The 26,558-nt window shown below is 37.1% G+C and overlaps 1 protein-coding gene across 1 annotated transcript in view; it reads left to right on the forward strand.

The window, feature by feature from the left end:
* The window catches only part of LOC128806834 (uncharacterized), a 60,131-nt gene that overhangs the window by 14,777 nt on the left and 18,796 nt on the right, over positions 1-26,558 (forward strand). Inside the window, exons 11-17 of the mRNA XM_053976666.1 lie at positions 4,053-4,249; positions 6,503-6,567; positions 6,843-6,949; positions 10,045-10,156; positions 13,468-13,567; positions 24,201-24,240; positions 25,258-25,309. Of these exons, the coding sequence (XP_053832641.1) occupies positions 4,053-4,249; positions 6,503-6,567; positions 6,843-6,949; positions 10,045-10,156; positions 13,468-13,567; positions 24,201-24,240; positions 25,258-25,309 (673 nt within the window). The remainder of the gene's footprint in view (positions 1-4,052; positions 4,250-6,502; positions 6,568-6,842; positions 6,950-10,044; positions 10,157-13,467; positions 13,568-24,200; positions 24,241-25,257; positions 25,310-26,558) is intronic.

The raw sequence follows: 26,558 nt of genomic DNA on the forward strand, positions 1-26,558 counted from the left end.
TCCCCTGCAAGTAAATGTACTGCACTCCCTGTCCCATCTTCTGCTGCCAGTAGTCTTCATTGACCAGTAATGGCTAGAATGAGGTACTTGAGGGATTTGACACTTTTGAGGGGAGAAATACGTGTCCTGTCTCAGGTAATGTCTCTCTCCCTGAGCCAAAGTACTGGTCATCATGGATTTTACTTTCCTTGTAATGCAAATGGTGTAAGAAGTATGGCAAAACAAGGAGGAAGTTTGTCTTGATGGCTCCTCAGAGGCTTCTGAATAGTGTCCCAGAGTAGACAGGGAGGAGATCCTTGCCTAGACAGCTTAATTTATCACCTGTGACATGCCCATAAACTGTAACATCTCTGAAAGCCAAAGCTGAAGAAAAAACATTTTACATGGAAAAAATTAATCCAAGAGTAAGTTGTTGGCAGGCAGAGAGGTTGACAGAAAACTCAGATTTTTGATTGCTATAAGAGAAGGTTGATGAGATGGAGGCTTCAACAGCAAAACCAGTTTTGTAACTTGGTTATTCCTGTGCTGTAGGTCTTCACTAAGACCTGCTTTAACTGTTAACTCCTATTTAGGCCCAGTTTGGAAGGGTTTTCTGAGGTGTAATCTTAGCTTGGTCTCATTCAGTGCTCTGCTTTTATTAGTGTCTATATTATATATACATTCATGTAGAATATAATATATTTACTTGCTAAGTAGCAAATGTGCAACCTGAAATTGGCCTTTTGGATTAAAGAATGGTAGTTGTCATCTCCTCTCACAAATTGTTGTGTATTATTTCTTTATATTGACCCTGTGCTAAAAGAATTGCTTAAATAATTTTAAAATAGTACTTGATATTTATCTCTAGTGCTGTATTTTATTAATTAATATAAATTAATTAGAATTAATTGTATTGGTTCCCTTTTGGAATTGTTACCATTGCTTGCTACTGCCTCATCCTACATAGGGATTTTGTCACTAAGCTGATGCAATTCTTTTATTGTTGAAGGATGCCACTTTGCCAAGGTACCTTTGGATGCCATGACTGTAGTTGCTGCTAAAATTCATAGTTCTGTGGTTGCTCCCCTGCTACACTGTACAAAAGTACATCTTGGCTATGGGTTATGGACAGCCTGAGGTTGGCATGTTCCCCACAGAGCAGATGTCATATGGTGTGTAGTCATTCAGCAAAACCTACACGTTAATCAGGTGAAGACTCAATATTTTAAAAGTGGAGGTGCTGGTCAGTATGATGGTGTGACTATACTGCCTGTGGTATACCTGAGCCAGGCAGCTGCTGCTGCTAAGGAGCTTTTTATGCCAGGTTTAAGTAGCTGTCATTTGACTGTATCACAGGAGTGACAGACCAGTTTATTTCCAAGGTGAAAATTAATTTTAAGTAATGTCTTTTAGCAATTTACAAAATAGGTTTTTGTCTTAAGTGTGTGTATATTAATGCATGTTATTACTGCCATCTGCTATAAGATAAGACTGGGTATTTTATTTTCCCAGTCATCCAGTTACAAGACAGGTAACTTCTTACCCAGATCATTGCATTCCTGTGTTGTGAATTGTTAAAAAGGTGAGGGAAGCTTTAAGGGCTAGCATAACCTCGGGAGGACACATCTTCTTCAACAAACTGGCCATACAGAAAAGTTCATTGGGTGGTAGTGTACCCTGAGGGGGGAACAAATATCCTGCCGTATTTTGACCATATTAGGGGGTGAAATTTCTCACTCTGTCTCACTATTGTATTTGGGTTTTGTTTTTCAATGGTTTAGGGGTTTTGAGGGTGCAAGTTAGGCAAAATGAAGAATGTTAGTAGACTCAGTGGTTCAGAGTAGGAAGTTGAGTGTCTACAGTTTACTTCTTCCTTCAAAACAAAGATTACTGGGGGTACTGTAAGAGTTGTGTGTGCTGAGATCAAAGTGGGCTGCAGCAGGGACACTGGCTGTCAGTGCAGGGAGATGGACTGCTCTGGGTGATCTCTCTTCCTGGGAGTGGTGTGTCTTTTGGGTACATGATCTGAATAAGTTGCATTGAGCCTGTGAGCAGGGCACTTGCTACTGTTGCCTTAAGACAAGGACAGATAGGTGATAGGGTCAAGCACAGAAATATGGAACTGAGAGGGCAAAGTTTCTTAATTCTAGTCTTGTTCAGTCACTGATCCTGCTTTGTTACACTGGCCAAATGATGATGCTTCCTTTGTGTGTCTCCTTGCATCTAAAATGAGGATAATTACACATTAGTCTGTTACCATACGTTAATGTTCCAGACCAGGAATTAAGGGGTTTGTGGGGTGTTGTTTTTTTTCTGTGTCACACTTCAAAATTTTGAATATTACATAATTCTACTACCATCTTTTCTCTCTCCTCTTCCTCTCAAAGGACCCCCCCCCCCCCCCGCACTAGAATACCCTGTATATGAAATTGTTGATTCAATTCTTTGCATTCGCCAGGGTGGGCTTTTTTTTTTTCCTTTATTTTTTTAGTGGTGTAAATAGTTTCAAAGACCAGTCAAATGAAGTATTATCTTAACTGATTTTTTTATTATCTTAACTGATTGTGGGCTTTTCTAGGTGTTCACCAGCTACCATACTTCTCAAATTTGTCTAAGTGTTAAAAGTTGCTGATCTCTGGTAACAGATCTTTTGTCTTAATCCTTTTGTTTTAAATAATGGAGTTATGTTTGAATATTCTTGATGATAAGGAATCTGCTCCAACTCCCATGAACTTTTACAAATGTCCCTTAAGAATTCAGTGGTATTTTTGCTTACTTTCTTTCAGACTTTATGGATTTATGTTATACAAACTGTGTTCATGTAACCTTTGCTGATAACCAATTCAGTTGTATGTTCAGCACATTGTTACTGCTACCACCCAAAAATAATTAAATGGAGAGATTAACTGGTTTTAAGTTTGTCTGAAAGACCTGAAGGTCATTTGCTTTAATGAGCATGGTAAAGTTCACCACCTTTCATTATTAGGACCCTTTTAGAACAGTTTAGCTTTTGCAAGGGACTGTATCTCCTTAACTCCTCTTTTCGTATTCATTTTATGTTGTAAGGCACTTGTACAAATTTTGGGCATCCTGTGAGAGGGAAGAGAGCCAGGTAGACTTTTCAGAAGAATCTTTGCACTCTTAATATTAATTCTCAGGTACTTCTGAAAAGTTTGAAGTTCTTAATTTTGCTCAAATTCTCTGTAAATAAATGAAAGCCTTTTAGCTAGAAAAGCAGATGTCTGGATATTGTCCACATAATCCTGAAAACTCTGCCCTGCTACTGTAATGACCAGTATGTACCTCTTATTATGAGTTATTTGATCACTTTTTGTATATTTTGCTTGTGAGAATGTGAGGAGGAAGATGAATATTTTAATTTATGGACATGTCTGTAATTTCACTGCTTTTCTTTTTGTAATTTTCTGTTAGTTCTGTCTTCTTTGTACTGAAGATCTTTACTTTCATATGTCTTTCTGTTTTCAGTTTATTACTTTCCTGTGTATAATTAATTATTAACATGTGAAATTATCCTTTGTAGGTGTGATTATTTCTGTTTCCTACTTCCCTTTGTCTCTGAGATTCCCAGCACAATTTGTTCTTCCTGCTTTGACTGCCTTTTTACAAATCCAGAGTGCAAGATGTATTTAGATGTCTTCACTGTCATGCTCTGTGTGCTGCTATAGCCAAATGGTTTATTTTACTCTAAATTTCCATCTTTAATCATAGTCCTCTAATTCTTTCAGCTTCTTTTTACTTGAACTGTTTCTGTTGGTGTCCTTCTCTATTCCCTTCCCTACATCCATGTTTGCTAATGGTATCTCTTGTTATATCTGCATTTCTTTGCCAGATAATAGACTATGTTCTTGTACTATTTCAGTTGAGCAGTTTGTTCAGGGCTTCTGTTTTACTCTTATGTTTCAGTCAAAACAAGCAGATCAATCGTAACTCTTGACAGATTTTACTTAATTGGGTTAATTCATTACTATGAAATTCTGCTGTGTTGTTAATATTTCTTTTCACTTTCCCTTTGTATTTATAGGGTTTTTTCCTTAATGTTTTTCATATTCTAGGCACAACATAGGCTTTCCCATTGTAGAATGTTCCTCTGAAGGAGACTTTATTCTTTCCAAGCCACCAGACACAGGGGGACTAATCTCTTTTGGCACTGTAGCTGAGCAGTTGGTGTATGAATTGGGCAATCCTCAGCGCTATCTTTTACCAGATGTTACATGTGACTTTTCCCAGGTTTCCATCACAGAAATTCCAGGTTAGTCCTCTTTCATGTAAAGATATCTGTGTCAATGAAGTGTGTTATCAAACAGAAGCAGCTACTTTAATTTCCATGTAGTCTCTGCATATTTCTTACTAAATCAGTTCCTTAGAGTCATGCTGTATTAAATTGATACTTTCAAGGACTTCTGCTAGAAATTCCTTTAGAAGTTTTAAACATAATCTAATTTATCGTGCTGGTTGACTATTTTATATTTTCGATCATTGCTCCTTTTGCTTTACTTTTTAATGCATGTCTTGAACCTGTCAATTCCTTAAACTGTGTATTCAGTGTGAACAACATTGAGACAGCTTCACTATGATTTCAGTGTTTTTTTTAAACTGCAGCTAAATTTCTTTTCTCAGAAAAATACTTTGTACATGGTGTTACTTAGGGCATTTGAAGTGTTGGTAACAATGAAAGGCTGTGTCTTCCAAAGCACTACTTGGTAATGGCATTTTTCTTAGACATTTAGGTGGATCATGGTAGAAGAATGATTGATTAGGTACAAGATTTCCACCAGAGAATCTTTTTTTTTTAAAATCCATTTACAATCCTCAAAATACTTAACAGCCAGTAGACTAAAGATGGATATAATGTATGTTCAGAATTTACCTTCAAAAGGAAAACAAGAAAAAAAAAAAAAAAAAAAAGGCTTAACAGATTCAAAGAGCTGTTATTTGAGTAAGACAGCTTAAAAATAATTTTATCTACAGTCATCTAAAGTTTGCCTTTTACTGGATCTATAGTCTATTTTTTTCCTTCTAATGAAACTTATTGTGACAGAATGCCAAATGTCTTTCTAAAGCTTAGAACAATCGAAATCTCAAATTAATAAAAACTTACTGGGATAAAACTGAACGTGGTAACATAAAAAATATTTTGCTTGAGTGAAAAAGTACATAACATGGTACAGTGAATCTTCTGCTCATGCAACGTAACCAAATGGCAGTCTGATAAGGCCAGCTTGCTGCTCTTAGCCCCTAGTCTTTCTCTTTTTAAAAAAAGAAACTAACCTTCCTATGAACTTTTAGCTTGCAAATGACCTGATATGACATGTTTGAACTTAAAATGAACTTCCACATGAACTTTCAGTTAGTCCTCTTAGAAATATAACAGATGGAAAATGGTCAGATTGCTTAAATATTTTAGTTTGAAGTGCTTTGACACGTACACCAGTAAAAACAGGCAAGCTATCTAATTTTGCTGTTTATACTGCTAGTTTTATTGTCCTGCTGGATTACTTGCAGAGTTTGAGCTGAGAGGTGCTTGTTTTCTTTTTGTCAATGGATGCTATGCATTTGGTTTTGTGGTATTTGGTTTTTTTTTGTACTATGCTTTCACCTGGAATGTAAAACTCTCCCAGTTCTTCACCCTGAATGGAGGGATGTAGCTCTATATTGAGAGAGTTAAATTAACCTCATGTCAGTCTTGAGAGACAGTGATGATGTTATTTGGGTGGTGTGTAAAATTTGTACTAGTGACATTTACTTTTTTAGATACATTCTGATCTGATCTTTTCAGAGTGTTTGTATGAAGCTTTGAACTGCTTCTTAAATATTTGCAAACACAGGTTAGGCACAGGTGAACTACACTGTAATTCTGGCTCTAAAGCATGAGGTGCCAATCCTGCACTGCTGATTTTCAAGGAGTAGCACCTACTGATTTTCTCCAGCTCAAGCTTGAACCTGATGACATCCCAGCAATTTTCTGCCTTTTTTTTTTTTTTTTGCATTAATATTCCTAATACTGAACATGGTTTTTGCCCTGGAACATATATTCATACTGTTTCTGTTATTGATAAGAAAGCTACACTTACTAAGCTCTCAGCCAATAGCTCTTACTGGTTTCTCATCTTGCTTTGATTCTTTACCAAGTGAGGGACTGCAGTCCACTGCAGCCAGCTGCAGTAAATTATAAGCTCTGTGTGTGTGCAATAACTGGCTATTAAGAGGAAAATAACTATTGAGTCTGATGTCCTAAGGCTGCTTTCTTTGTTAAGTATTTTTTAAGTGCATGAATAAACATTTCGATCGCCCTTTTAAAAGGCAGACATAAATTCAGTCACCGGTTTGCTGCTGTTCTTTCTAAGGCAGGAAGGACTGTTTTCTGGAAGGTTCTCTCTTCTGCAGCTGTACAGCTATCAATGACTTGCTTTTTAATTAAGTGCATTTGATTAATATGTGTCCCAAAAGACTGGATTTGAAGTTATATTGAAGAAGCTGAAATACTGTTTTTTAACCACTATAGGTTTTGATGGTGGAGCAGTGAAAGTTTGTGGAGCAAAAGGATTGCCTCCTTCAACATTTTATAAGGTATTACTTCATTTTGTGGCATGGAAGTTATAGTTTGATTTTAAAAAATCTTAAATTTTGGAGACAATGCTAAAACTCAGCACTCTCCTTATCTTCTCTGCCCCAAAGGTAAAAGAAAGAGGTGGAAAATTTGAAAAGGCAAACCTTATTTTATACGGAAAAACCTGTTAGTTTGTTTACAGTGTGTATTTGTATAGATAATGATTGCCAGAGAGCATTTATAGCCTATCAGTACGGAATTCCATGTAACTTTGTGATCCTTTTGTGATCCTTAGGTAAATGCCACTTACCTTGATGGCTTCAGAGCTACTGCTGTCTGTCCAGTGGGAGGCCCAAAGGCAGTACAAAAAGCAAAGCGCACTGCAGAGGCTATTCTGCAAAGGTTGGTATTTGAGTCGTGGAAGGGGTTCTGGCTTGCTTCTTTTCCCCCCAGATGTGATGAAAATAGAACAGTGACACATGATGGCAACATTACTAACCTTTTAGGCATCTTAGAGTATTACAGTTTTTCTATTGGGATGATATTTCAAGACTTAAGTAGCCTTTTCAAGAAACCTGTTTTCAGTCTGTAACTGCACTTCAGTTAGGTTTGACAGAGTGAGAAAAGTGCCAAATAGTTTTGAAAATAGATGGATGGAGAGAAACAATTTAGTGAGGAACAAGCTGTGATGGAGATTAAATTTTATTAGATGCCAGAGATAAACCCATGTGAAACTAGTTTACAGCAACTTTAACAGAACTTTTTTATGATAAGTCTTACTGATATGAAATGTAGGAAGTTGACTGAATTTGTGTAAAACACACTTTATAAAATGTGACCCAGTGATTGTTTTTTGGTTTTTTCCTAGAACAGAGTTACAATTCCAAGACAGAGTGATAAACTTTCAGTTGTATCATCATGCCAGTATATTTGGGCAAGGCGGAATTCCTCTTAAATATAATTCCATATCAGGAGTCTCTCAGTGCTTATTCCAGTAGCTCCAGTCTTTCTAGTTAAGAGTTCTATTTCCTTGTGCCATGTTTTGTATTAAGCTTCCTCCCCATCCTGTTGTAGACCCATGGAAAAACTGCACTTGGAAAGTCAGAAATCCAGGGTTTACTTGGAGTGATTCTTCATGTGCCTGTGTGCAGCACTGTGGGGAAGGAGGAGTTGTCTGATTTCCCTCAAGAGATATGGCAGATAAGAGCAGGCTGCTGATAGGGACTGTGTAATTGCAAATGCTAAAAGCCCTTGTCCAAGAGCTATTGAGAAAATCAAGTTATGGAAGAGCTCTTCCAGAAGTGGTAAATGCAAAGACTTGGAGACTCAGAACCTCTAAAAAGCCATCTTTCTGGAAGCTAGCTGATTATTTTAGGAAAAAAATAGAATAGTGTGTTTCCATTTCATATTTGCTCTTGGATATTATTTCAGACTGGACTATGTGAATCTTTGTCTGATTGAAACAGACTAGTGCTGCTGCTGTCTCTGACATCTAGAAAGTTAATTCAGCCTGTATACTATGCTCTCTTGGGTAATCAGAGGAAAGCTGATGAGAGATAGTTGAAGGCTGATTAACTAGTATGAGAAGTGGCCTCTAGCCCATTAGGCATGCTTGTGGGCAAGTTCTCTGTTTTGAAAATTACAATATACAAAAACACATTCTGTATCTCAAATGTAGTCTTAAACAGCTTAATATGTGGAATTGTTTCTTTGACACATCAAAAAATTGGTGTTTGTGAGCCCAGAGAGAGAATAAGAATTAAGCTGTTCTCATCCCTCTCAAAGAATGCTCTGTCAGCAACTATAACTCTTTCAGAAATGTTGACATCAGTTTTTTTACCAGTTTCTGTTTATAAAATTGTAGAACTGTCAAGGGTGGATGAGACCTTTAAGATCAGCAAGTCCAACCATCAGCTCAGCTCCATTGCTATAATCCCTAAGTCACATCACCCAGCGCCAAATCCAGACATCTCTTAAACACCTCCAGGAATGGTTACTTCACCATCTCCTTGGGAAACCTACTCCAATGCCTGACAGCCTGAACAGTGGAGAGATATTTTTTTCTGATACCTTACCTGGATCTCCCTTGTCTCAGGTTAAGCCATTTCCTCTGTTCCTCTCACTGCAGGTGCAGTAGAAGGAAACCAGCCTTGTCCTCAGTACACCCTCCTTTCATGTGTAGCCTTTTTCCAGGCTAAACAACCCCAGGTCCCTCAGCCTTGCCTTGTAAAACATGTTTTCTAGACCTTTCACAAGCCTCATTGCCCTTCTATGGCCATGCTCCAGCACCTCAATGTTCTTTTTAAAGTGAGGAGCCTGAAACTGGACACAGGATTTGAGGTGTGTCCTCACCAGTGCCGAATATAGAGAGACAATCACTGCCCTGGTCCTGCTGACCTCACTAGTGCTGATCCAGGCCAGGATGCCACTGGCCTTCTTGGCTGCCTGGGCACACACTGGCTCGTGTTCATCTGGCTGTCATCCAGCACCCGAAAGTCTCTTTCTGCCAAACAGCTCTCGGGCCACTCTGACCCAGACTGTGGTGCTGCCTGCGGTTGCTGTGACCCAAGTGCAGGACCCAGCGCTTTGCCTAACATGAGTGAACTTCATGCAGTTGCCTTCGAGCCATTGATTGAGTCTGTCCAGGTCTCTCTGTTTCAAGAGAATATTCGAAGGATGTGATCTTTCAGTTACCCAGCTTCCAGTCTGTTCCAGGTTAAGTTCTGTTGAGTAGCTTAGTGGCAACAAATGCAGAAAAAGGTGCACAAATTTTATGCACTTCATTTATGCAGGTCATATTAGTTGTTAGCCTAAGACATTGAGCAACTTTGGCAGCTTGTAAGATGACTTCTTTTGCTTCTTTCTTGTGTACTTCTCCTTTACTTGTTTATTCATTAGTGCAAGCAGAAGCCATTTGGCAATATGTGGGTGAAGAAGTCTTTTGAAGTAGTCTCTGGTGTCCTTTTAATTTTCATGATTCTCTGTTGCATTGCTAACACATGAAAGGGCTAAAAATGGCCCGCAGAATGTGTTTTGAACTGTAGTATCTGCAACTGTAATGCTGATAGATAAATAATTTAAAATAACTTAGTACAGACACAGTTTGCAAATTTAGTGAACTTAAATGAGGTTCTTATTTTTTATCTCATCAGAAATAAACGTGGACTCATTTCTAATGTGTGAACACCTTTCCATCTCTTCACAGCAATTAAAAATTTTAATTTTGTATTAATGTCCTGTACATTGCTTTACTATTTCAGGTGCTGTGGTTATATTTATGACAACATTGAAATGTTACCAGTGTGTTCAAAATGTTCCACCAACGCAAAAAATGTTGCTTGTTCCACCAAGCAAAATATATATCCTAACAAAATTCCAATATTTCAACTGATAAAATCTTTTCCACTTGACAGAGTTAACATTTGTGGACCACACAGGGCTACTTCAGATAATCATTTTGAGACAGTTTACTAATTTTAAAAAATCATTTGTTGTAGGACTCGTCTTATTTTCAGTCAGCTTGGATATGAAGATTACAGTGCAGTTAACATACAGGTTTTGGGGTCTGAAGATACATATGGACCTCATGCTAGAAGGAGTATAGATGGTGTAAGTATGCAGTGGAGTGTTCTTAAACTTTTACTGACCTCTTTTAATCTTTCCATATTGTTATCTTTTCCACAACTTTAAAGGAAGTCATTATCATCCTGGGAATTTCACCCCTTCATGTTGCAAAGAACTCACTGTCACTACTTAATGTACAAAATTAACAGTGACAAGGTCTTTGCAGTATTGGGTCTTCCAGAAGCTGATACAAAATCTTAGGAAATCTTTGTAAGATTTGTTGTTGTGTTCTGTTTTGATGGTCTTCTAAAGAAATACTTTATTATAATAACTTCCATGGCGTAGACTTAAATTGCATTAGATGTAATGCAAAAAGACCACATTATAAATATTGCAATCAGGAAGTCTCAGCATTAGTGTTGCCTGCACAAGTTTAAATTTTCTGTGAGTACTGCTTCAGAAATAATCTTCAGCTATGTAATTCTGCACTGTGAGTGCATATGTAAGAATATGAATGATGGCCAAAGCCACTGCAGCTGTGATATCCATGGTCTGTTTTCCTAATCTAGAGAATGAAAGTCCTTTTTAAAGGAAGAAGACTGTAAATCATGTCCTCACTTAGATACAGTTTAAATATTTAGACAGTTTAGTTTGTTCCAAAACAGTAGCATTTAATTCTTCTTTGTCCGTGTCAGTCTTGCAAAACTCCTAATGTACACGTGGCAAAACTCATCTCTGAGTTTGTTCTTATGAGTGCCAACATTTTATCCAACGGTTTGTATCTAAAGGAAATGTGAATGTATGTAGAGAAGGACAGTGGACTTGCTACTAGTGAATTTGAGTGTTTTTAGAATTAGTCAAGTTATATCTGCAGGTATTCATTTCAGTGCTTGAGTTTCAATTTCCTTCATCAATGCAGCAAGAGTTGCTTCCTGAAGACTGAGCTTTGTAATGTGGTCTCTTTCATTTCAGGACCATAAAACCTGCAATTTTAAGTGTCTTAGTAAGAGTGCAGAATCGAAATTCTTAAACATAGGAACAGATGTTCCAGATGTTCAGCTTGCCTCTGTTCTGTTTGTACCAACTCCTTATCATTATGCATTGTAATATATTCTTCAATGAATTGTTGTATAGGAAGTTTTCTGTCTCATTGTACAAAGTGAATAATGAGTTGAAGTACAGCAGTTTCTCCCTCCTGATTTTTCAGTTTGCCTTGCTTATAGTACATTAAATAAAATTTTTAAATGAAAGTATTTGTAGTACTTTCTGTATTTCCAGCCTCAGTTCCCAGGTCTTATATTAAAAGTAAACAGAGTGTTATTGCCATTGTATGTGCTTCTCATCCATGCCTAAAACAGGATGTCAGAGCTAAGGCTGAAATACAGGAAATCGCTCTATTGCCCTTCATGCTCCTCTAGCATTTTAGAAGAAACTAGCCAGGGGTGCTTTCATCTGGAAAGCAGCCGTGGTAGTTTGAGAAGAAGGGTTAGAGAGTGGAGTTTGCTTTTCCATTTAAAATACAAAGTCATAGAATCCCAAGGAAAACATTTACTCATTGGACCTTCAGGTGGGGATAATGTAGTCACTTAAACACTCTTTCCTACCATGTCTTTCAGTGCAAAATTAGACCTGGTTATTTGGATTACAAATCATAGTACTCAAAACTGGAGCCATACTATGCTAGGCAGTATGTTAACACATAAGGAAAATAGTGCCTGCTTTGAAAGTTCTATCACCTAAATTTGAAACAAAGAAACAAATACATAAGTGAATACCAAGACAGGGTAAGCTGAATGATACTTGGAGCTCAGTGTCAATATATGGTGTGGCTAGACTACTTCCCATGCACATCTGTCAAACTGGTGCAATGGTTAGCCTTTGGAGCTGTGAAATCCCTGTGTCTCCCAGCCTTAGGTAAGGCTGTAGTCTGAACTGCTGTGTGTAGTATTGACTGTTCCTGACAACACAGAATATCTTGAGAAATAAGAAAGAGTGGCAAGCACTTCTTTTTCTCAGACTTCTCTGCCTGTTGACGTGGCTGCTGCCTGTCCCTCTTGATAGCTAGTGTGAGCTAGAAAGGGACCTGAATCAGCACTGAGTAATTTTAGTGGTGTTTGATTTTTAGTATCCTATGTTACGCTGGGGAGGAAGGAGTTATGACAGTGACACAGCATCAGTGAGTTTGTGGTTTGGAAATCCGGGATGTGTTTCACGTAAGCTATTTTTAATAGTACATCAGGCATTAGAGTTTGCTACATAGAAACTGTATGTGCTCTGTTAGTTTTCTGCTAACCCTTTGTTAATTGATTTCCAAGACATTGTTCAGACTTTGTTTTGCTTTTTTTTTTTTTTTTTTTTTGTTTTAATTCTGATACTGTAGGATTTATTGCTTCAGCCTGTATATATACACCCAGTTTTGATACTGGGATCATCCACTCAAAACAGGATTCAGCTTATTTTCATAGACCATTGTATCTTGCATTTGCAGGCAAGGAGGTAAATATGGAACTTTAAATGGAATGTTGATTATATGGTACAGTTTAGAACCAGAAAGCAGATGTGAATGCATGAATATGTTGGGGTTTTTTTTGGTTTTTTTTTTTTTTTTTTGCAAGAATATTTCTGTTTGATCATTATTTGTAGTAATTTAATGAATCTTGTGTTAGCTTTGGGAGCACTGAATGTTAAAATTGTGCATTTGTTGGGTTTGTTGTATGGCTGCATATTTTTCATATATTGATTCCAATAGTAGATCCATCAGTGGCTGAAAATGGAATTTTTGGAGAAGTAAAACTTGAGAGACTGCTTATCTGCAAGGACAGATGTTTTGACTAGAGTAGGGAGTGCTTTTGGTTTATCTTTAGAGGGAGCATTTGCTCTTCTCTCTGAAAAATGGTGATTTTTACAAGTTCTGTTCTCACATTTATCTCCCAAGGATTAGGTTTGAATTATTTTCTGTGGACAGATCTGCTTCCTTCTTGATGCTAAGAGAAGTGAACCTGGCTCTCTAACTTGGCCCCAAAGTACTCTCAGTGCACTTAGAATAAGAGCAAACTTTGTTTGCCAGTTCCACCGACAGCGAAGCCAAGTATTTGGTATTGTTAGTTACAGTACTTGATTCTTAGAGAATGATGGAAAAAAGGCACAGTGCCCTAGTGACTTAAAATACCCAATAGTTGATTCCATGGTATTTCAAAATAAAGATAATGATAAGTTAACAGCAAATTGTAGTGATGGTGGATAAAAAGTCACCAAATTATTTAACTCTAATACTGAGCTACAGTTATTTTTCAGTTTTGTAAATTTAACCAATGTTCTGCATCTAAGCTAATCTAATTTCAACCTTTTTGCGGCAGGGACCTCGGGAAGCTGTTATTTGGCTTGCTGTACACCATAAACAAAGAGAAGCTGTAGAAATCTTCTCCAAAGAGATTGCACCAGCTGGAACTGGCATGGGTAATTATTCATATAATCTAAGAATTTTAAAGTTACTTTTTATTCTCTGAACATGACTAGCACCCAAAAACTTAGTCATGTTAAGCTTCCTTATGTTGTTCATAGTGAAATTATTTTTAAAGGTATATAAGCTTGGTGTAGAAATGAGACAGACATCAGCAGAACAATAAAAGTCTTCAAAGTTCATCTTTGTATCCCTTTTAGATTCTTTATTCTTCCCTTGCTGCTACTGTTCCATCCTGGTTTTGTTCCTTTTCCTCCTCCGTTTGTTTTCCTGCATGCGACTGCACTGATGTGCAACAGTGATATACTTTTTTACCATGTTCCTAAAACTTAGTAATGCTATTAGACTTTGCTGGCAATAAACACCAAGTGTTACTCAACTGGCAAAAATATACCTCAGTGTCCAGTTATAACAGTGCAGTTTATGAAGAGATGTGCAGTTTGAGAGTTTTGAAGGTTCTCTTCATACTTCATTATCTGGTGTTACTATAAAGAATTTTTATTGATGCTACTGTACTTCTAACTGTTTCATGTATAGCTGCTTGTGTAAGTAATTACAGAGTATAGGTATAATTTAAAAAATTTAATACTGCAGTGATGGTGCTGACACTCTGCATCTTACTTAATTCACAGTGTGTATTAAGTACCCAACTTAAATTCTCATCCTGCAGTATTAAATCTAACCTCAAATTATTCTGTCCTCAGAATTTGATTTTGTGATGTATTGCAACTATTGGAAGATTTATTTTTTATTTGATGTGTGACGTAAAATCAAACCACTGGAATTTAATTAAATCCATCTTAGATTTGAGGGTATATTTTCAAGTATTTGCTTGAAAGTCATGTAATGTGAAATGGTCTGTGCTTCTATTGCTTGCCAAATGTTTATTAAAAAAAAAAAGCATATTTGTTTTTTTGTACATGTCATTGGTTTCTCTAAATTTTCTAGGGGGACCTACTGTGTGATTTTGAGCAATTTTTTTTCTCTTCTACTCCCAAGTCCCTAAGATGTCACCACTATAACTGTCTTGAGTTCTAAGCTCATCCCTGTGTTTTGTGCGTAAATCATGAATACTCATCCCACTTCTATTACCCATTCTAAATGAATTTAAATTTTGACAGCCTCATTTGGGGACTAGAGCTTAGATATTTTGCAGTGGCTTCTGCACACCTTAATGAAGGTATCTATGTAATCTGTATGCTTCTGCATACCTTAATGAAGATCTGTGTAATCTAGGATTTACATAGATCTTCAAAATTCAATTCCAGGGGCTTGACGTGAAACTCCGAAGTTCCATAGCAAATCTAAAATCCTGATTAATGGAGGAATAGTTAGGTGTTGCTTTGCAATTAAGGAGCTAATTTTTTTTCCAGTGAGTTAACAATTGTGTAGACACATTCATGCATTCTGTGTTATGTGTCTTTGCAGTATTTGCAGAGAAGAGTTTAATGCAGGTTGGGTTTTTTTTCTTTAAAGTTGTATTTATAAAGACGAGGTCAGTGCATGGTCATCCTTTTTTTTTTTTTTTTTTTTTTGTCTCTACAATATAGATATGATCATGTAGAACAAACTGTAAATATTCATTGAGATAGTATTCTAAAATGTTGCAGTTCTGAAGGCTCATCAGTAGGTCAGCATTTACCATAGATGTGAGTTGGTTCTATAGTCCTGGACTTTTCCAGGATAGTATTTTCTGCTGGACCAAGCTATCATTTTTGTAACTAGTTAGGGAATCATAACTGAAGTAGTTTCTCCTTTTCTATTCTTACTATTTATTCTGTGTATGCATAGACAATGCCCTAGAAAGCATCCTTTTGAATTAAAGAAAGCTGTGTGGATTTTAAAATCATTGCTTATTTGTAATGTCCAAAACTAATGGACTTGTACTTGTTCTTTATTCTTAATCTGTGCTTCTTTTATAAAGCAATTACTGTGTATTTAAACCACGTTTGAAGTCTGAAAGTGTTGGCTTTATTAAGGGTTCCATTTTTTCCTTTTACCACTGATCTTTGTAGAATGAAAAAGTGAAAAATCTGCTCTATGTGTGTTGGGTGAAGTATGTGTAGAATTGAAACTGAGTTACTGTAACATGTGAACAGCTGTGCCTTGAGGTGGCAAACTTTCAGTTCTTGTTATCAGGGCTTTCAGTGATGAAACAAATGCATTCCTATGTGGAATAGGGTTAGGCAGTCTGTGTGGATGATGGTTGGGGTGCTGAGTTTGTTTCCTAAAGGAACAGTTTAAGCTTTTTATAACATCCTGTAGAAGTTTTTCTCAGAAAAAAAAAAAATCTGTTTCGGTTCGTAGAGCTGTTGCTAATGAACAGCAATGGGAAAGAGACTTTTTCTGGAATCATCTGAGGCATCTGGTGATAAATAGCACTTTTCCTTGTAGGTACAGGACTGCAAAAAGGTTTTTGGCCTCTGTGACATAAATGACTACTGTCAAAGGCTATCAGGGCTGTTTACTGACATACTTCCAAGTACATAGTAATTCTTTTTTTTTTTTTTTTACTTTGTGGAAGATATATTGGGACTGGTTCGTACAGACACTTTTTTCAGTTGCTGTTGTGTGGTAAATTTCTGTATTACCTGTGCCCATAAACTCTTATGTAAGCAGAGAAAGTGTCAGATTTTAGATTCTGACAGTAGTGTGGAATTCCAGACCGTGCTGTGAAGAGCACAACAAGGAATTCTTGATGCTTAATTGTTTTAAAACGGGCAGCTCCACAGACAAGACTTTTAGAGATGGGTAAATGATCTTGGGAACAGAAGCCAGAACTAAGACTGTTGAGATTGTTGTCCTAGGTGAATTCTCTAGTAACAGCACCCAATGCCCTCCCCCTTTTCCCTGAGCTTTTTCCCTCCCCTCTATTTCACCAGGATATGTTTGCTGATAATTACAGTTCTCCGGAGTGTCACAGCTTCAGTGAGAGGCAGAGCACTCCCCATGCCAGTGTGGTCACCCTTGTGGGAGGGTCACACTGTCCGCAGGCAGAGAGCCCAGAACTTGAGCTTTGCGTGCCCTGTGTAGGTGCTCTGGGCAGTGAGCACCTGAGGTCCCATGCTGTACAGTGCTGCACCACTTTTTCTTGCTGGGCATTGAATAAAAATACCTGTGGCTGCTGTCTCTTATATAGATAGAGCATGCCTATCAAATGTGGCTTTGTGCTTTACACATGGATCTGTGCGATGTAACTACATGTGGCCTTGTTCTGCCAAAATGGTGGCAGTTGTGGGGATACACACCAAGTGAGATTTTCAGCATGAATGGCTTTTCCTGATGAAAATCCTTTAAACAATGAAGTCCTGTGTTTCAAAGATGGTCAGCTTGGTCACACCCCTCCCAACTCTCCTGTGTTAGTTCACTTCCAGGAGGTGAGATAGTGGCTATGAGAGTCATTGCAAGTAACCCTTCTTTTTCTGCATATCTTTTTAATGAAGAACAGAGGAAAAGCAGGAACAAATTACAAATCTTTCATAATGGACACCAAGGAGGAAAGAGAAGTTAATGACTTGCAGAGTGATGTCACCTGAACAGAAACACTTCATTCCATTATTTTGGACATTTAAGAGTGACCTTTAAAAAACAAAGTACACTTTTAGATCTGTACTGGAAAAAAAAGGAAAAAATGGGAAATACTTTCTCTTCTGCTTGGACTGTATCTAGTGGTTAACTATATTTTTTCCCATCAGTGGCAGTTTGGTGCTTGTTACTCTTAAGTGATGTGTAGGCATTTGTACAGATAATAATCTTCGAATATAGCACCTTTCATCCAAGAACCTTTAGCAAGCTGTGTAAAGATGATCAGCTAAGCTTTCTAACATCTAGTAGCATTGGAAAGTATTCTGTCTGCTTTACAGATGGTTTCCTGAGATAGTGAAAGAAAGCATAACTACAAAAGAATGTGAATCAAGAGTCCTTGGTTCTGGTTTCCCTGTAAGAAATGCTGAAAAGCAACTCCACCAATATTTAAGGGGACCAAACAGTTTAAAGTTTAAGAACAGAGGGAGTAGAGGAGAAGAGAGATTGAGAAAAGAGATTTGTGGTTCAGAATAAGGGTGGAGAGTCACAAGAGCTCCTGCTGCATCTTCTGTAGTGACATCCAGAAGCACTGTCACTTCTGGTGTTTCGTCAGGTGGTTTTAGCCTGCTAGTCACTGCTTGTGGAGCTGTCAGCTGGAGTTGGTTGGTAGTTTTATTTTGGCAATATCATAATATGAAAATTACAAATTATATGTAAAATAGATATTGATTTCTTTAATAATCAGTACTAAATGCCTACTTTAGGTGTTTGTACTTAGGCTGAATTTAAATCACTTGAGTCAAAATGTTTTACCTATTTGCCTGATAAACTTTAGAGGGAGTTTTGAGTTGCGGTTTTTCAGATTTTGCAGGGAACAGCAGTAAAATTAAAATAACTTCTTTTCCTTCCTGTAATTAAAAATCACATCATAATAATTTTGTTGAGGGGTGATCTTCATGATGCTTCACTTCAGAGACTTAAAACTGGATGTTAGGTCTTGAGTATCAGATGTGCTTTTTAGCAAATATAGAGTCTTAATGTCAGTATTTAATAATTTCTGACTTAGTTTGCAGCATATGATTTTTGGATATGATAAAATTTTTAGGAATTTGTATGTGTCAAGGATAATAAAACTCAGGCCTCATAAAAGGAGAGTATTGCACAGCTTCTGATCAATTTAAGAGTGCTTAAATTGTGATTCCTCCCTCCTCCCCTCCACACTAGTAGAGGGGCCATTGTGTGATCTGAAATTCCCAATTTCTTATGAAATAGCATCCTCTGCATAAAAAGGAATGCTGTCTATATGTTGAAATGGGCTGAAGCCTGTGTGTGTTTGTGCTCTGCAATATATGCAAGGAGTTAGACCTGCAAGAGAGAATTTTGAGATGTTGCATTTAAGAAGCTTCCATAGTCAACAATGAATGACTGAGATTTTCGTAGTTATTCCCTAACTTTTTTTCCTAATTCTTTTAAAATTCCCATTTTAAGGCTCAGCAGCGCACATTAGCATACTTCCACAGAAATTGTTTTTAAGTATTACTAAAACTGCAGATGAGATGCTTAAGCCCAGAGAAGAATTTGAAGTTACTGTATATAGATGTGAGATGTTGGAGAGTGATTTGTTTATTTTCTGTTTGGAATGGAAGACATTTTCTGTAAACTTCTGTTGAGTGTGGTATTTAGTTCACAAGTTCAAATGCTTAATCAGTTTTCATTTGGACTATGCTCTTCTGATGAAATTAAAGGGATACATACTATTTAAAAAAAGCCAAACACACCTTATCCCATCTTTTAATGGTTTTTTTTACAATTAATATTTGTGTTTAACCTTTTAACTGATAAAATTATTCTTTCTGTTTAGTCCTCAAAAGTCTGAAAGTTGATAATAGCCAGGATTTTTTTTTTTACCAGAAAGCAGCAAGTTTAGTTGGCTTTATGCATGTTGGTCTCCTGAAAAAAAATAACTTTCGATCTGTCTGTACAGTTCGGTCCTAATAGTGGGGTCTTCACAGGTGTTTTCCTGTTCTGTAAAGTGAGATTCCTGTGTTTGGAAGTGGAGAATCCTAGACACATAGACTTGGACTTCTAAATCTGTAGTAACCTATGGGAGTTCAGTGCAGTTCTACAACATTTCAGTCCATAGAAGTTCACCATCACTTCATGAAAGCTAGCAAACACAGACCTGGTTTGTATTACTCAGTGAAAATCTCTTCATTAGGTACAGTCCAGTCAGCCAAATGGCTAGAATTTAAATAATTTATCTTGATTTAATGTCTTTATGTTGTCTTCTTTAATTCAGATACTTTATTCTGAATGAAATGCCGTATAGAAGAGGCTCAAGAAGAGCCTTACTGTGGGAATCTGGTGTTTTTAGTTTAACAGGGGTTCAGTAGCTAAAAAATGTTTTACTAATAGCTGAAATCATGTGCTGACCCTTATTTCACATTAAAGTGACCGGAGTTTGACACTAAGATGACAGCTGGCTAATACAGTTTGAGATTTTAAAGTGCTTGAGTATATGTAAATATTTTGACTGATGTCCTAAGTGTGTTGGAAGATACTTTTAGATATGTCCTTGTTGTAGCAGTTTACTGCAGTCCCTGTTTTTTTGAGAATAATACTGCAGAAGATAAACTATCTGCTGTTTCCAGAGGACATAGATAGAATAATTAAGAAAATAAAATTGACCCCTGTAAAAAAAGATTGTATGCATTTTATACTGGTAATCAACCATATTCTAAGAACTGCTGAGTATAAAACCTGAGATTTCAGATTTCTCTATTTTGATCACTTAAAAAAATAATGCTTGACAAGTGGGCTACTTTGGTTTTATATATAAACACATATTTCATTCTTTAGAATATATGGTAAATATATTAATAGCCTATTGGCTAAGCTAATTCAGTCACTGGAAGTATAAGGGTCGAAAGCTGAAAGCTATTCAGCAAGAGACATCACTATCTTGAAATTCTGTGAAACTTCAAAAAAAAGCCCTTAAGTTTAAAGTTAAAGTTCTTAAAGCTTTTTAGATTTCAAGTAGTTGGAGCTGTTTTGCTCCAAAGCATTTTACAAAATGCTTCATGCAGTCTAGCATCTTTCATATATTGCATAATGGTTTTATTCTGTTGAAAAATATACAGAATTGTACAGAACGTTTTTGGACAGAAGTAGATTAAAGAATAAGAAGTAATAATCTGAAATTAGGTGTGACCATTCAAATAGGATTGGAATAGGATAGAGGGAATATTAAGGAGGCAAAACATCAGGCTTTTCCACTATCTGTAAATCCAGCTGGAAGGAATGAGGCTTGTTTTGCTGGAAATCTGCATCTCACAGGTTGATTTCAAGTTCTAGCCAGTCAGGGTTTTTTCTGCTGTGGGGCATTTTACAGGGTGTGGTATATATGACATAAATTATAATGTATTAGAAGATGGTGGTTCTACATACTGAAATAGGTGCTTATTTGGGCTGATTTTATACATCTTTTACCAAGGCTGGTTTTCAGTGGATCCATTCCCTGAATTGCCCCAGCTGAAAGCAACATTTTTTTTCCCAAGTACTCTTTAGTTTGCCTGCTCATGAAATTTATCAGAAACTTGCTGTCTTTTCCAGCACATCATATGTGATTTTTAGGAGAATTTGTTATTTGCAAGTCCATCCATGGGTTTTACAGGGTGAAAAAATAAAAAAGATCAAGAGGCAGCTGGAGAGATAAAACATACATGGGAAACCAGAAATAGTCAAGCAAGGAATGTATCCTGATTAGGCTTCACCTTGTATTATTTACATGGATATCTGTTCCTACATCTCTGCTCACAGGGGAGTGCCAGTCATGGTGTGTTAGTGTGCTTTGGTATTCTTGAGATTCCTCTCTGTCCTTCAGATTTGGATCAAATTTGCCATTTTGTCCCAAAATGTGAGAGTCTGCAGGTGTGCTGAAAGAATCATGTACACAAAGGAAGAAAACCTGACAAATAATTAATAGTACATACATGTATACACAGATGATGATGGTTTGTTTTTCGTTAAGATACTTGGGCTGAAAACGAGTAAGACATAAAGTAGGCTAGAGGAAGGAGTCATAAAATGAAAAGACAGGATAAGACTGTATGAGGAATTGTGCAGAATAATCAAAGTAGTTTCTAACTATTTATTTATTTATTTATTTAATAGATTCAGTGTAGATTTTAACTTACAGACACAGAATCCAAAGGAAGGGTCCCATACCAGAGCTTAGTCACCTAGAAAGGAGTAGACTTACCATTCTTACTGCCTGAAGTTTTTCCAGCCATGTAATATATTTGGGAGTTAATAAGAACAGTGGAATCCCAGTGGTGTAATCCCTAGTACTCACTGGTTTAAAATGCCCAGCCACCTGGAGAATTTTGTAGTTCTTAGGCTTGGTCCCCAGCCACTGTGAGAAAATGGAAGGCTTTTAGATCAAACGCTTGAATCAAAGTGTCATGATATTCAGTTTGACACCAAACAAATACTGTACCTACAGATGAACAGGATATATAGATGCATTGAAAGGAAGGTCTCCCATCTAAAGGTCATCACCCCATTTTGCAGTGCATCAGTTTTATGCCATTCTGAGACACAGAAGGTAGCAGAAAGTGGTGGTGAGTTCATTAGCTTGATGTGAAGCAACTTGTTTAAGAGGTTCAGTGGTAGCAGATGAGACAATACTTTTATCTTTCTTGAGACACTAAGGAATGGAGCTCTAATGACAAAAAATGGTCATGTGAAGTTTCTGGGAAAGTAGATCAAGAGCTTCAGTTTAGATGAGAATCTTAGCAATTTGAGACTGCAGCCTGATTGATATTCTGTATGAATACGACAAATTGTTTGTGTCATTGTAGATAAAGATAAGCCTTCCAGAAAGGAGGGAGGGCATCTGTACAGATACTTAAGCAAGCAATGCAGTGTAAGCATAAAGTACAGCACGAGGAGATACTTTTATAAGAAGTTTTCTTGGGACAGTGGTTGATCCAAGGAGATCATAATTTAATTAGCAGAAGGCTGGTCTGGCCACAGTGACAAATTCATTATTACTTGGTTGCACTACACCTTCCATTGCCTTCTTTTGGTTTACTGGAGAAATGTAATAGGAATCTGAGACCTTGGTTGAGGTGAGGTGTAGTGCTCTTGTGCTGTTTACAGAATTAACAAACTGGTTGTGGCTTACAATCAGTAATTTAAGATTTGCTTTGTCATCTCTGCTTGAAACTTAACTAGGAATTTCATATAGATAAAAATTAAATTGGACTTAAAATTGCCTCCATCATATTTATATTCACATAAACAATAATCATAGCATAGAACTTAATAGTGTTGCATCTGGGGTATTGGTGTAGCTTTGCTCTGCAGTTGCAGGGATAGCTGTAGTCCCTCCAAAGACAGATCTGCTGTTACAGTAGCTTGTGCTCGTGAACTTCTGAAAGACCAGCAGAAGAAAGTTAACCTAGCCTCGAGGTGTGAGCACTTGTTGCTCTTACTTGGACTGTGTTCTTGTCTATGTTGAGAACTACTTTGTTGTAGGAGTCAAGATCCCTTGTGTGAAAGCAAGCAAATGAAGAGCTGTCTTTAAAAGCTTTCAGGAAGTTGAAATTGATGTTGGAGCAAAGTCTGGTATCCTTAATGAGCAATTCACTTGCCTAGCAGGAAGTGACCTATATGACAATCCACAGATAATTTAACTAGCTTTATGGACCTGTATTTTCAACGTGACCTTACTGTATCCACCCTCCTTCCTCAGCAATAAACAAAACAAACTAGGCACATAATTCAATAAAATCTCTGCAGCTGGTTTTGTGGCTGAGTGGCAGTTCTGCTTGACTGAGTGTACAGGTAAGATGTATAGGGCTGAAACCTCACTGCTCACTGGATCATTTAAAATTGTGTAACACTTATGTAAGGGATTCTTTCATTTTCTATCCACTACCACATTTTTTTCAGCAGTACATAGTGATCAGGGAGGTGGTTGCTTGTGATGCTGTTTCTTCTGTGTACTATAAAACATAGACTTTTTTGGGGAAGTCACTTCTGGTGAGCATGAATATGGCAAGGCTGTGTAATCTCTGCTGCTACTGGTGTGTGTCCACATTGACAAGGCACTGAATCCAAGCTAGAGCAGCCTGCTGTGGAGTAGAGCTCATGACTGTTTGCTTTAGTATCACAACAGCACGGTTATCTGGCTTCTGGTTTGCTTGGAGCACTAACTGAGGGAATTCACACCTGCAGAAAGCATGAAGCCCTTTTTAGCCAGAATTAATTTGGCCAAATATACCATGTGGGCAGCTTTCCACAATACTTATTTTAAAAGGACTGCTTAACACAGATGTTAATTAATTCCTACGCTGATGTAATGTATACATTTTACTGTTTCTTTCCCCTGCAATACTATTTGGAGCTCTGACGCTTCATGTGTTCCTGCTGTCCATGCTAGACAGAAGGGTGAGAAGCTATGTTCACAATGAGGAGAGCAGAACTGTTTCTTTCAGAAATACTGATCTGGGCAGATGGGTTAATGATAGTAGAGCCTGGCAACCTGATAAGTGCTGGCTTACCACAGATCTGGGCTCATGCTAGTGCCTTAAACCCCTGAACTGCCTCTGTACCACAGAGAGAGAATGGGATCTGCAGTACCAAGCACCTTAAAAAAGCAAAGTTAGTTTAAAGGCTAGAGAGAGTGATTAAAATTAAACAGCTAATCTACACAAGCAAAGTCATATTAAACAAGTACTAAAAGAAACCAGGGTCCATCAGAATTGTTTCTTTGCTCTTTTGAAAGTAAATAAAAGAAGAATGAAAAAAACTAAAGCAAAGTTATTTTTCTATCAAATGTGTTACCTCACTGGCATTTGTATGCAAAGTATTTGGAAGAAAATTCTAAAGATTTAGTTCATGCTTTGCACATTTAAATTATTTTTGTTAAAATTCACAGTTATGTATTTTAACTTTTTAAAAGTGTTTGATTTTGTTAATTTATGACAATGTATGTAATTTTCTAGAGATTTCCCTGCATTTATTGGTAAGCTGCAAGCTCTGATGTTTTGAAGAGGGCTTTAACCATTCTTTTGTGAATTTAATTTCCTTTTCCAGCCCCTGGCCTGACTGGAATTGTTGGAGGGCGCCCCAGAGTGTAAGTTAACTCTTGATCGTTAACTTGTTGTAATGTGTGATGATAATGTTCTTACCAGTTACCATCACAAACTTCCCCAACTTGGGACAGCAACCACAGAAGCAGCTAAATCTTCCTGTGTCACTCTGTGCTTAGTAACTGATACAAGATAATAGTGAGTGCTGTATGATATGCATGCAAATAGTAAAATTCTTTATTTAATTAAATGTGAGTTATGTAGGTTTCTGATCAGCTCATAGCAGTGTCTTTGCTTAATGAGCTGTAGGGAAAGCTTGAAGTGTGACTTCATGGCAACTTCAGCTTGCCAGGAGCTTGACCACATTAATACATGCAAATTTCTGGACCAGTTTTCTCTTGTAGCTGTTAGTTTGGAATATGGGCCCACCAAATTTACATTTGTCTGAGTTCACTTCATCTAGAAATGTAAGGTCAAATGCCAGAACATCCCACAAAATTTTAGCATGAAACCATTTAATGACTGAGCTGAACATAGCAATATTGAGCATGTTTAGAAAAAAACTTGGCTTGATTCACTTTCTTTCTAGATACGGCTAAAATCTTGCGGTGATTTATATTCTCACCTTTTCATGCTTATTCATCTAGAACTTTTCTGCCATTTAGCAAATACTGCACATGAAGGTGGGAGAAGAACCTGTGGCTGTATTTCCAGTAGCCCTGTGTAGCTGGCCTAGGTATCAATGCAGAGCTACTGACATCGTAGTAGACTTCAATGTCAAGAAGTACATCCTTTGTCAAGAAAATACTTTTGCTGTTTTGGCTACTTCCCCTCAGTAAATTTTATTCAGTTTTTTAAACAAAATCTTACATTCTCAATAATGGAATTTAAGTTTTTACACTTCCCAGGCTTCTAAAGTTGGTTGAAAAACCATTGCTAGTCATGGCTGAATGGATTTAATTTCCTATGTTTTTGGTGTATAAATAGTCCAAAAGTGTATGATTGCAAGTTTAATGAATTTCTAGGGAAATGCATTTATGCTTGTTGTTTTGTGTGTCTAGGTCTCCGGTTTTGAAGCCATTTTTCTTCTATTATCCCAAAAGCAATGTTCAGGTAAGACCTACTGCTTGAAGTCTGAGTTCTGTTTTTTGGTGACTTTCAGTAATAAAACTGCAAAGTAGTCTGGTGACTTTGATTAAAAAATATTTCCTGAGAGACTAATGTTACTCACACAGAATGTTTTGCAACAGTTGAACTTGCCAACCTTCCGTTTTAATTACTGCAAATTTTGAAGTATCTTACATCCAAACTGAGCTTCTCTTTTCAGGTTCCTGGAATTGTAGGTTTGCAAATGCAGTAAAAATAATTCAAAGAGTGCTTAAGAAAATTGTAGACTTCTTTGGAGGTTTATGCAGTCTGTTTAAAGAGTAGGGAGTTAGGTGTTGAGAGAGTGGAACATTATTCTTGTGAACTTGGATACATCTTCTGAGTTTTTGGGGAGTGGTGTGTTTTGTGTATACTACTGGAAGTAAATACTAAAATCATTGAATTTCTTCTGATTCAAAAGGTTTTGCCTTAACAGAGAGTTGGGCCTTTTTTCTTCCATATACCCTGTCTATAAAAATAGAAGTAGTCATTTCTGTTCTTGCCAATATTACAAAAATGTCAAATTATGAAAGCCTGTGCTACTATTGTGCTATCATGGAGGAACCTGTGACTCTGTGGCCCTGTTCAGTTCATAGCAATAGTTTCTTTCAGTCCAAGAATTTACAGTTCAGATGTCTAGGCAGCCCTAGGTGAGACATTACAGTGTAAGATGACATGTTCATCTAGAGCCTACTTATTTTCTGTGATGCAGGTACCCCTGTCTAGTCCAAAGTTTTCAAGATAAACTGGAAGAAACTGCTTTTGCTGAAACCATAAAATGCTTGGGTTTATAAACATTGTTCTTCTGAGTGTTGTCAGATACTGAATTTATCCTTTAGAAAATGCAGACAAAATTGAATATATGCCATTCTTTCTCAAGTAGCTTGTAACTATTGCATCCCTCTCATGCCAAGACATCCTAATACTCAGTAAGAGCCTTCTCACTCATCCACTGTCAAGAAAGTGGCCAAAGGCTGGGATGTTGATCTGTGTTAGGCCACAGGCTTCTGCTTAGGGTAGCTTTGGGAGCACAGGCAGCAAGTGAAAAAGTGGACAAGCGGCAACAAACAAAATAACTTGATCAGAAAGGGACTGTTTTGTTTTCATTCTTTAACATTCATACGGTGCTTAGCACAACCAAGCCCTATTCTTTAAGTAGTATTCTTCATTAAAGGAAAATATTTTCATTTCACAACTTTACACAGAAGATGCCATT

This window comes from Vidua macroura, chromosome 4 (genome assembly GCF_024509145.1).
Source record: "Vidua macroura isolate BioBank_ID:100142 chromosome 4, ASM2450914v1, whole genome shotgun sequence".
NCBI classification, from domain to species: domain Eukaryota; kingdom Metazoa; phylum Chordata; class Aves; order Passeriformes; family Viduidae; genus Vidua; species Vidua macroura.